The sequence below is a fragment of the Alosa pseudoharengus genome, unplaced genomic scaffold (genome assembly GCF_046254945.1).
Source record: "Alosa pseudoharengus isolate Yale_2024_CS ecotype anadromous, Long Island Sound unplaced genomic scaffold, YU_APseudo_1.1 YU_APseudo_1.1_scf_7, whole genome shotgun sequence".
NCBI classification, from domain to species: Eukaryota; Metazoa; Chordata; class Actinopteri; order Clupeiformes; family Clupeidae; genus Alosa; species Alosa pseudoharengus.
In genome coordinates this window covers 37,416,024-37,428,216 of record NW_027468859.1, presented here as the reverse complement: position 1 = coordinate 37,428,216, position 12,193 = coordinate 37,416,024, and the positions used below count along the sequence as shown (strand labels likewise).

General features: G+C 42.1%; 1 protein-coding gene across 1 annotated transcript; it reads right to left on the bottom strand.

Moving 5' to 3' along the window:
- Positions 1 to 2,081: 2,081 nt before the first annotated feature.
- On the bottom strand, positions 2,082 to 11,815 carry LOC143109607 (ankyrin repeat and SOCS box protein 2-like). Its single transcript, XM_076272385.1, has 10 exons — positions 11,622 to 11,815; positions 9,659 to 9,812; positions 9,236 to 9,402; positions 8,790 to 8,945; positions 7,845 to 8,090; positions 7,220 to 7,391; positions 6,706 to 7,007; positions 5,667 to 5,920; positions 4,216 to 4,369; positions 2,082 to 2,904 (listed from the first exon to the last, which is right to left on the bottom strand). The coding sequence occupies exons 2-10, from the start codon at positions 9,793 to 9,795 to the stop codon at positions 2,774 to 2,776; spliced, it is 1,719 nt and encodes a 572-aa protein (XP_076128500.1). The 5' UTR covers positions 9,796 to 9,812; positions 11,622 to 11,815; the 3' UTR covers positions 2,082 to 2,773.
- Positions 11,816 to 12,193: the final 378 nt, after the last annotated feature.

The following is a 12,193-nucleotide window of genomic DNA, read 5'->3' as shown; positions in this document are numbered from 1 at the left end:
CAATTCCCCCTCCCTCCCCCACCAACACACCGCCCCACCCGACCAAAAGTGCAGCATTCCGCTGGAGAGCAAGCTGACCAGACTCTCCTTCACTGTCTTTTGCCTGAGTGTCTGGTAGTCTGATTGAGTTACTCATCTCGAGCAGGGATGGTTGTTGGGAGAGTGCCTGTAAAAACGAATCTACAGAGAGTATGGCCTCATCCAAACCCTACGCTACTGACTGCTTCCAAAAATGGATGCCTGCCTGTCTCCATGAAGCAATGTGCTACAGCCTTGTCAATTATGCGTTTTTGTGCTATTCTTTGCTTACTTATGCATGCAAGATTGTGACATTTAGAGAAGGGGGAAAGGAGAGCAGTGTGGCTGTGGCACTCTCCTTTTTAAGATGCAAAAGCCTCGTTAAGCTAATTTTGTCCTCTATAGTTATTTTTTTCAATCTGGTACAAACAATATGTAGGTTTACTGTAACTGAAATTCTCTCTGGTGTTGGAATTCTCGACTGCCAGCTGAGAGATTAAAATGTGAGAGCTGAAAGAATCCTTTTACCTACAGCAAAAAAAAAGAAAAGAAAAGAAATGCAGGTGAGCACGCCAGTTCTCAGAATGGCACGTGCGTGCGTGCACGCACACACACTCACAAACACATACACACAATCACAACGCACGCACGCACACACACACACACACACACACGTGCACACAAGAAAAGGAGAAGATGGTAGAGATGGAAGGATAAATGTGGAGGCTGGAGAAAAGGAACGACACTGAGAGGAAGAGAATAGCAAAGGAGGAAAGAGTAAACAGAGGAAAAGAGATACACATCCAAGCCGAGGGGGAGAGAGAACGAGGGAACGTCTAAACAGTAGCCTGGTCAGTAGTGGAGCCAGCTAGCTCGTCCTACAGTGCTGTGTTGCCACTCGCTCAGACACCAGTGATGGAGAGTGCTTTCAAAGCGTCGGTCTTTGGGCAGCACTTTTTATTTGTCAATTCGAGACTTTCTCCTTAACCAAACAGTGATATAGCTCTCCCCTTGAGTCTGTGACAGGGTAATAGATAGGCTGTGTTGACTTTTCTGAAAAAAGATCTAAAAGGGTCTAAAAAAAAAAACATACCCTGAAAACTCAGCATGACTGAAAGAACGCGCAAACAGAGCATCAGGGTCTGGCATTGGAGATTAATCTTTAGAGCGCAACACTGTATTTGAGAACAATGTCAGCATTGCAAAGCTGCTCGAGAACACTTATGAACCAAACACATGTTTACCAGATGTTAAGAGTTTTGAGGCATTAGGATTGCAGCATGTCTCATTGAGCACCATACCAGACGCCAAACCTCAGTGACAATAAATCATAGCAAGTGCACTTAGATAGATAGCTAAATAGATAGATAAGTAAATAGATAGATTGAAAATGCATTTGCCTCTTGAAGAGCTACTAGTTCATTTCATTGCCATCATTTTTTTTTCTAATAGGAAAATGCTAGGCCCTGTCCAAAACTGGAATACAAACTCTCAACAAGGAGCTGCAGTGCCACCCAATGGCTGTGTCATGCTATTGGATTTCTTTTTTAAGTTCACAGGTAAGGCGAGGACATAATAAGAAGATTGCACTGCACATGTTGATCCATTGTAAGGTTGCCCATCATTTATGTTTTGGGATTGATATCCATAGTAAGGCTGCCTATTGTTTATGTATATTCATATTGAAGTACTTTTCAAATATTTCGTAAAATATGGTGGCACAATTAACTCAAGTGCTGCTGGCCCTCTCAACTGAAAATATTTTATCTAATTCCAGGGCAAGCAAATCAGGAGTTTTCAGCTAGTCTAAATGGTCACTGATAACAGAACAGGGATGGAAGACTTTCAGCATACGACAAACCTTTGCATTTGCTTCAGTAAATGCCAACAGAGAGAGTATAGGTGCACACATTTCAATCAGCTTAGTTTGGTATGGGTGTTATTACCTCTTTCAAGGTCTCTTCTTGAACCATATGGCATATTTTTTGTCACATATTTGTACAACCTTTAATTCAAACTTTACATGATGGACAATAACAATTAATTACATGTTGCAGATGCCTGAAATAGTCTGATTTACAATATTTGCACCAAATCCCAAAGAAAAACAACAACAAAAACAAGTTAGGAAAGGGAGTAAATACACTACTCTCTGTTGTTTGGCACCTTGCACACGTAACTGTGTGTACACGGGATCCCCTTACAGTAGCTCCTCACACTTGGCTAAACGGCGGATATTTTTGGTGTTCCCTGAAGTATGCAGTAACCTGTAAAGCCGGTGCATCCGCACCCTGGGTGCCACCGGCCCCGCCCCCGTGACCTCCGAGGCATCCTGGCTCAGTGCAGCTGCTGCAGGACACTACAGAGAGCCCGTGGTGAAAGGGTACAGGAAGTGAGCTTCTCAAGGGGACGCCGTGATGTAATCCACCGGCGGAGAAGGGAAAGGACAGTCCACTGTACTGCAGCACTGGTCACAACATTGATGGGTTAGTAAAGACGTAATGAGTATTTTGTGATATGGTAATGAATTTTCATAAGAATTTATCAACATTAGATTTATCAACATTATGCACGTACACTTATATTATTGAGATTTGTGTACTACTACAAACTAATAGGCACACAGGTTCAGGCTCTTCATTAAAGGTTTAAGTCTACATCTCTGCTATTGTTCATTTCTCCTAGTGGGACTGTGCCCATCATGTCAGGTGTTTAATAATGATCCGCTATGACGGGTGGGATGAGGGAGGCCGGCTCATTCATCATAGTGGAGGTATCTGATTAGTCTTCTGGGAAGAGGGAGCGTGCGGAGGAGCAGCAGCCTCTGAAGACCAGCCTCCTGGCGGATCTGCTGCCGGCACAGATGCCTGAGGGATGGAGGGTTCTCTGTAATCATCAGAAAAGACACAATATCAATGATCTAATCATCACAGTAGTCGTATATTTGGTGCTCTTGAACATTCATCATCATCATCATCATCATCATCATCATCATCATGTTAGTAGATGGAGAGTACATGCCTCTGTATTGTATTTTCTCTGAAAACATCTTGTAAGTATAATCTTTGTTTGAGTGTGCAACTATTTGTGAAGGCTCTGGTGTTGCATTCCCAGATATGTGAGTCATGGTAATATGTCATGATAAACAGGGGGCAAGATGTCTATGAATATACAGGTGAACAGTAACAGGTCTATTAAGCTGATCATACATTATTTAGCAATATTGCTGGGCAATGTATCTCATTATTGTGGTTCTGGCATGTTCCTATTGATATTGGGCAAATTCATCAGTGGGCAAATCATCATGATCGTCCAATCAGAACAAATTAAACTGGATGTGGTTGCTCTGCAACACTGCTCAAAAAGTTGCCCCATGCATTATCACCTGAGTCATTCCATGGAACGTAAATGGGAAAGACGACCCCATCCCAATAAAACAACAGAAATGGTCTTTGGGTGTCCTGACACCCCATCATTAGGGGTCGACCGTTTCAAATACCTTGGAATCACAACAGACAATAAACTCAGTTTTGCCCATCACACAGATTCAGAAAAAAATGAAAAGGACCCCACGTTGTAAAGTCACGTTGGCATCACGTCAGTTGGAACATTGCTCATGCTAATAAGTTATTCAGTGATGGGGGATTTGTGATGTGTCTTAGATAGGCTACGCTATCCCGCTTTAAATGAAAAAGAGAAGAGATTTTTAAACTGTAACCCTATGTCTCATTAGGCCTATAAGTCACTGTTGCTGCCATAGTGTGAGCAACCTTTTTGCTCTGCAGCTCTTTTGAGTGGTGCAGAATTTTTCTTTTTTGGCTCTTCATGTTGGACTGGTTAGCCACCCCTGTTCTAGGGCAAAACCACAAAGCCCACACATGAATCACACATACAATAACACAGGATACCACCCACCCACTCAGTGGCCACTGCTATGCTCTGCCCCCTGGGTGGAGGCACTAGAACTCTGAGGTGCAACAAAGCCTGTTTTAGCAGAAGCCTAATACCCTCAGCCAGGGTAGAGGGACTATTATGTTATGTAATGCAATGTATGTGGGATGATTTGTTCAAGTCTGGTGATGGGACAAAGTATTTTATGTGTTTATTTTGTTTAAGTCTGTGCTTTATGTTAATGTGGTGCTTTTGCAAGTAACAGGTCAATAAAAAAACTTTTGATTATAAATAACCATAACTCACTAGCCCTTTCCTTTACTCCAACCCAGTCCTGGTGGCTGTCTAGCAGTTGTTTGAGTCTGGAACAGAGCTTCACGTGTGCCATGTAGTCCTGGAGGAGGTCAATGATGGGACCTGCCCAGCCGCAGACTGAGGGAGCAGAGATCATCTCACAGAACTGCAGGGGAGAGCACGACACATAACAACAGACACATTTGGAGTCAGTGTAACTGAAACTCTACCTGCATATCCTGTTTTTGCCAACTATTATTTGTCAAACATAGTTAAACATACTGCTAGACAAATTTGGACTCAATGAGGCATTTCCTTGTTTTTGAAAGAACATTGTGCTTTTTAAAATAAAGCATAGACATTATTTATGTTGTAACTTACTGTTACAGCTGGAAATGGCTGAATTTGAATGGAATAATTACATAGGCATAAGAGGTCCATATTCTGCGACCATCACTTATACCGTATTTCCACGGAACGTTATGTCAACTAATCCTAAAATATCATGTTTTAAAAGGTAACTAATTATTTGAAAATATTTCAGAGACTGAAAACTGTTTAAACACACCTTCTTCAGATACACAAGTGTCTGAAACGTCAGCATTTGTGGAATTGATTATGGTCTAAAGAAATGCATGGCCTCCAAGAGGCCCTCAAATCTCTCAAGCAGAGTTTCAAAGAAATGCCATATCTGAGACTGGCTAGTGTTTGTAAAACGCTAAAATGGACAGAAAGAAAATACTAGGAGGAAAGTTGTTGAGAAATATGTTATGTACAAACAAATCAACGTGTTTGGATCAGAGAAGAAACATTTTGAGGCCCAGAACAAGTGAAAAGATGCCAGAGGATTGCTTGACACTTTCCATAGATATACTGTACATACAGTATGACATGTCAGTATATATATATATATATATATATATATATATATGGACACCATCTCTCAAGCATGGTAGAGGAATCATGATGGTCTGTGGACGCTGCTTTGGTGCTTGTAAGATATACAATTTGTACAGAGCAAAAGGAATCCTAAAAAAAGAAGGCTATAACTATTTTACCACGGCCAACACTAGGGACGACATTTGACTGGAGACAGTGTTTCCAACGACAACACTGATATAATAATACCAGACAATAGATATCAGACCTATTTAGTGAGGAAGCAGTGAAACTGTATTACAGCAAAGTTTGTAATGGATGTAAATGGAGAATTCTTTGAGGGAAATTTTTTTTTACTTCTTCAAACAGAAAAAACTATTTTTGACTTTGTCGATACCTCAACTATATTTTCCCTCTATTTGCATCATGTAGTATTGATTCACTTTATTTGCTGATTAGAAATTATTTTCTGAGTGACTTTTGAGAGTACAAACATGTCCAAAGAGACAGCCTGCAGTGTATGCATATGCTTCGTGTAGATGGCCATGTCATCTATTCCGCACCTCTGCTCTGTGTTAATTTACCTGCATGCAGGGCCCCTCCCTCTGGAGCCCAAGGTCGTCCTTGCGGAGCCCTTTGGCAGGTGGGTGTGAATTAGAGCCACACTGGCACTGAAAGCAGGCCCGGGCATCACAGCCGTGATCCAGCAGGAGCTTCAGCATGGCTGGGTATCTCACACACAGCAGCACCACGGCAGGGAACGCTAGCTGACAGTTAGGCATCCGGGCATTGACGTCGGCCCCGTGCTCCACAAGCAATCGCACCATCTGGATGTTCCCTTATGAAATAAAAAAAGTTTGTTGTTATAAACTTGAAAACTTGACCATACACTTATGTACAGTACTTACTTTTAGGTAGTGTGCTGAAAGCTTACATTTTATAGTCCGGTTTTGTCTATGGATTGTTTGTATTAAATCAAATATAGTTGTGACGGAGTGTCTTCACTTTGGTATGTGCTCTGACTGCTATACCAATGAGCCTGGCTCTTTGGTGGTGTTGTCAAGTTGCAGGATTGATACCCATTGATTGATTGTTTTAGGCCAGGTAGGATGACTGCTCTCTCCAATAGCTTTATGAACTCAGGGCCTACTTAAACTAGAATCCCATAAGGTAACTGCTTAAAGATGCGCTCTGGTGAAAATCCTGTTTTTAACCCTGTTAACATGCTCATATGATGTCTGCTATGCTTTATAAGACATATCATAAGCAAAATAAGCAGTCAAGGCCATTGCCAAAGATTTCTGCTTTAGATCTACATTTCAACCAACCACAGCCCAGGCAGGCCAATTGAGGCATCAGTCCATTAGTGCATCATAGGGGTACAGAACCAATCCTGAGTACCTGAGGATGGGACAATTATTCATAAAGACGCAAACAAGCTACAGTAGCTAACATGGCAGCTGTATGTGGAAAGGGGCCGGGGCCAGATAGATCCCAATTCCCGAAATGAGAAAAAAAGTGTAAAGTTACATTTAAGCCATTTTAAGCCTTCTTCTGAATGTTTACTTTAGAGGAGAAGACAAGAGATGTAGGATTCTGGAGTGCGTCTTCAAGCATATTTACCCTGCCTCACGGCCACCAGAAGGGGGTTGAACGTGTCTTGGTTTGTATTGGCACCGGCTTCCAACAGCATCTCAGCTGCATCCAAGTTGCCGTTAGCGACCGCAAAGTACAGAGCCGTGGTCCGACGGTCCTGGTACATGGACGAGCGGTCCGGAGAGAGCGGGGCATTGGCATCATATCCAGCCTGAAGGACGACCTCCAGGACCTCATCCTCGTTGTACTGGGCTGCCAGGTGAAGAGGGCTGATGCCACTCTGTCTGATTCTCTCCTCACTGGTGACTGGAAGCAGCATGCTCACTACTCTACAGGATGCACAAATCCTTGTCAGAATCCACCATACAGTCTTACTGGGCTGGCAGTTTGCATACACTCTTCACATTTTCATTAGCCTTTACAGAACAGATCAAACCTATTTAATGGACTTGTAACACAACTAAATGGCCATGTAATAATCTTTGATTAAAATAATATCAGTATCAGTATACACTCCAGTATAAATAATATCAGTATTCACTCCAGGTGTCCATGCTGGGCTGCGGCATGTAGGGGCAGCAGCTGTGTTTTGGTGGACTTGTTGGCATCAGCTTTGCGAGCGAGAAGCAGCTTCACCACGCTGCCATGGCCATTTTTGGAGGCCTCAAACAGAGCAGTGGCTCCATCGCTCATTTGGAAGTTCACATCAGCACCTGAATTACACACATAGAAAGGTTTACAGCGTTACAACTACAAGTGTGGATAAATACAGCAGGGTTACAATTGTATATTTACAGCAGCATGATAGCCTCATGATAGCCTCAATACCCTTGTAATAACTGAATGATGTCTGACAAAAACAACACATTGTCAGAACAGGATAGGCTATGCTTTGCTCCACGATAACTAAGCAACATATGACGGTCATATTCAACTAAAAACAAGTGCTGCAAATATATAGGACTGGGTGTTCCTCTGGTGCTCTTCCCTTTAGGGATCCAAAAAGTAAATAAAATACTTTAAAGAAAACTTAATGCTTGAAATAGACACTTATGAGGTTTATATGTTTAAAAAGCCTTTCATCTCACATGGCTATTCTTTTAATAACATGCCTACGGGTTTCGGCGTTACTGCCTTCATCTGAGCATATCACAGTCATAGCCCACCATTGTTCATGAGGAAAGTCAAGACCTCTTGACTGCCGGTCTGTGCTGCTAGAAAGAAAGGCGTGATGCCATAGCTGTTCCTCTGGTTCAGATTGGCCCCAGCCCTCAGAAGCATTCCACAGATCTCCACATTGTTGCGGCACACCGCCTCGTGAACAGGCGTCCAGCCTCGGCAGCAGGCCCTGTTCACCCCGGCGCCGTAGGTCAACAACAGCTCCACCACGTCTGCGTTCTCCTGCTCACAAGCTATATGTTTCAAAGGGCAATCGTAAAGGTCATAGGTCATGGTCATAAATAAACAGGCATATTCATAGTACAATCAATCAGCCAGTCTTGGTCTCCACTAGCCTTTTACATTTTCATATGCCTTACATTAATGTATTATTAAACAAATTCACTTTACGGTAAGGGTACATGATTTAATGATTTATGTATTACTTCATTCCTTAATATCTCATGAATCCTCAGGAATTGACATGAGTTCATAGTCTGTCATTTGTGACCTCATACATGAACAGCACATCACCTAAAGCAATAGATCATCAGATAGAGTACATCATTATGAAATATGATGCCTAATGAGGAGAAGTACAGTAGGTCTAATGAGAAGTACAGTAGGCCTAATGGGGAGAAGTACAGTAGGCCTAATGAGGAGAAATACAGTAGGCCTAATGGGGAGAAGTACAGTAGGCCTAATGAGGAGAAATACAGTAGGCCTAATGGGGAGAAGTACAGTAGGCCTAATGGGGAGAAGTACAGTAGGCCTAATGAGGAGAAGTACAGTAGGCCTAATGAGGCTACTTTAGCCTACTCGTTTTTCTAATGCTCTCTCTTTCCACCTATCCCCAACTATTATGTCCTCCTTATTCTCATCCCACTATCCCTCCTATTTCTTTGCATGCACTGGTAATTCCAAGGAATTACATAGTATATTTTGAAATTGACCTTTGTGTAGAGCAGTTTCTCTGTCTTTATTGCCTATGTTGATGTCAGCTCCTTTCTCCAGAAGATATTCCACACAGGCCATGTGGTCATTCTCCACAGCCAGAAAGAGTGGTGTTTTCTCCTGTTTGTCACGCTGATCAATGACCTCTGGCTGGACTATATTTTCACAGATATAAACAGACCACATGCTTTTCAGGTATTGAGTTTAACAATTTCATAAACTGAATTTATAACAGTCACATGAAACAAATCTCCATGGTAATGGGTTAGTCTGGCTTACACAAAAGCACGACAGTGTGATGAGATATATTTTGTGTTTTGCTAACGAGATAACACTGCACACAGACAAAGCACAGAAACGTGCTGAGGACTGGGGCCAAGGGGGAGAAACTGCATGTAGAGGAACAAGGTCATGTTTGAAATACACTTGAGAGGCTGTAAACTACCTGTCAGCAAGATCCTAAGGCATTCCTTCTGCCCGTGGATGACTGCCAAGTGCACTGGGCGATATCCCTGAATACTCTCCTCTCTAAGATGCTGTCTGGCCTGCAGCAGCTCCAGCAGTGTGTCCACTGAGCCACTTGTGACTGCGGTGGTCAGTGGATCTGCAGTCCTAAACAGGAAAAGGGCCAAAATATCAGAGATGATTAGTCTTTTTTGCCGATGTTTCAGGTCCTGTAATCTATTAGTGAAATGGCTGTGTTTGTTCCAGTTGTGTCTTGTGTGGTTTGCAATGTCAACATTGTGGGTTAAAATTTAAAGAAATGCAAGTTCTCATTGAAAGGGTGTTTTCAGTAGGGTATAAATCAGTCTGGAGGGTATTGCAATGCTCATGAATATACTGCTCTTTAGGTGAAAGGGTACCATACACTTCAGGTTCTTGGGTTGTGTAGAAGGTTCCATCATATCTTCTCCATGCAACACATCGTGTTCCGTCACTGCAGGTGAAAGAGTAACTTCTAGTCGCCTCAGACGTTGGGAAATTATGCAAGTGGTCAAGCTTCATCTTTGACGGGCAAAAATCTTGATGGAGGTCACATTTGAAGTTGAGAATACAATATATTATAGTTGTCTGATTGATTGATTGATTGATTGATTGATTGTTACATTTCACAGGAAACAGGAAAAAAAACCTTTGATGAAGAACTTTCCATAATTTTGTTTTTGTGGCTTACCTTCAGGAGTTTGCTTTGCTAAACACTTATAGACAATATACAACATGTTTATATGTTTATGATTATGAAATAGAAAGGTTTGCTATACATAACAAAAGTGACAGGATTGTTCAATCAGGAAGTGTTTTTCTGAATCTCTATTTCAACTCTTATACTGTACAATAATATTCCATTTCTATGTGAGGGATAACTTTAGCCTGAGTGGATTCATTTCAGTCAGCCACCAACAGCTTTGCTGTAAATTGTTAATTAAGACCAAAGCCTTATTTCATAACTTGATCTAGAGTGGCTGCCAGAAGGCACTGTACCCATCCATGTGTTCCCCCTGTACCCTAACCCTGACATAATCCCCCACAGCTGGTGGGTTTCACATCCATTGGAGCGATGCAAGGCTACTCGCTGTGCGGTTCACCGTGACCTTTGGTCAAGGCAGCGCAACTGATGCACCATCTCCTTGGAGGTAAAATTAGGATCAGGCAACCAAGGAGACGCCCGTAAATATGTACCCAACGGCACGGCAGGGCCACGAGATGCCAAGACAACAGACTGCTTGAGTGCAGCGAATGCTTCAGCAGGATCAACAACCTCGAAGGAGAAAGCTGTCGAGGGAGGTGAGCATTGCAGTGGCATACGGGCTGCGCTTTAGATAGTAGCCAGCCACTTTCCCTCCAAAAACCTGGTCGTTTCATTCAGTTGTAAGTTGTATATCTCATTATACATGACTATTGGAAGCTTTGAAAGTTTTTGTTTTAGAGGCGTTTGTTTTAGAGCGTTTTGTTTAGAGTCGTGCAGAGTAAATTTGTATCACAATGTGTCACGGCACTCTGGTATGCATGGGATTCGCTAGGCTCAGCTTTCACAAAGATCGGAGATGGTTAACTGACAGGTGCGAAGTGGTCTCGTAGGATGCTGCCCATCTGCTACAGTATACAGGTTAAACAGAAGTTCGATACTTTATCATATTGCATGATACGATGATATGACATTACACAACATGATACAGGTTTGTGGCCTGGGAAAGAGGATATGAGAGAGGTCCTTCTCAAAATGAGGAAATTACCAAATAGGCCTGAGAATATAAAACATAACAAAGAACAACCTCCACTTCGTTCCCACTAATGTATGATTTTGTAATCATAAAACTATATTCTGTATATGATTAAATAAAATAGGATAGAATTTAACACAGAATAGTCCAAGATAGCTATGGGATTTTGAACCCATTCCAATTTCCATTTGAAACCGTAATAGAGCAGGATAGCATACAAGTCAAACAATATAATGAAATGCAATGAAAAGTTGCAATAAAACACAACACGGAACAACACAACACTACTTTTTGCTCTGCACATAATCTACTTATGCATCACAACTGGCATAGTTCCAGAGAGGCCATTTAGACACTGAGCAATTGTTAGACTAGAAGACTAATACAATCTGCTTTTGAGAGATACAGTAATTACTTTGTGGTAAAGCATGGGACAAAATGCATAATTCCTACATCCTCCAGTATTATGGAAAGCATGCTTCTGCACACATGACAAAGGCTGCAATCCATATTAAAGACTTCATGACACCAGGCGATGAATAGCAATGTTACAATGCATAATGTACTGGATGAAATTAATTACATAGAAGATGTGAATATCATGCATACCTTTCCACTGCTTTGTATTGGCTTGACAACAGGGGCTGCTTTTTGGATATCCACAGACTAACACCTCTTGCCTCCTTTTCTGTGTTCAACTTCAAGACAGAGTATCCTCTGAGCACAAAGGAGACCCACACTTAAGTTGAAGGCTCTGTTTGCCTCAGAGAGGACCACGTGAGAAAATGTTGAAGAGGCAGACCTCTTAACCCTTAAAGGAGTACCGTCACACCGGTGTGATGGGAATGTTGAGAAATGAACGTTCTAAAGAATATCTGGGTTCATTGAATTCAACATAGAATTTTAGAACCTTCAATTGTTGCGGAACTTAGAATGTTCAAAAACCTACACCTTTAAGGGTTAATATCAGGTTTCCCATCATCCACTTTGGGGTACCGCAGTTCAAGTGCGGCCCATCTGGTGGCTTTGATCTGGTGTGGACCCATCATCCCATTCCAGTCACAGCTGATCCTGAGTCAGCTCCGTCTGAACTGTTAACAAGCAAATACACTTTAAGATGGACTGCCTCGCACCCATGTGAAGAAGTACATGTGCAGGCACATGGGTGAAGGTGCAGCTTT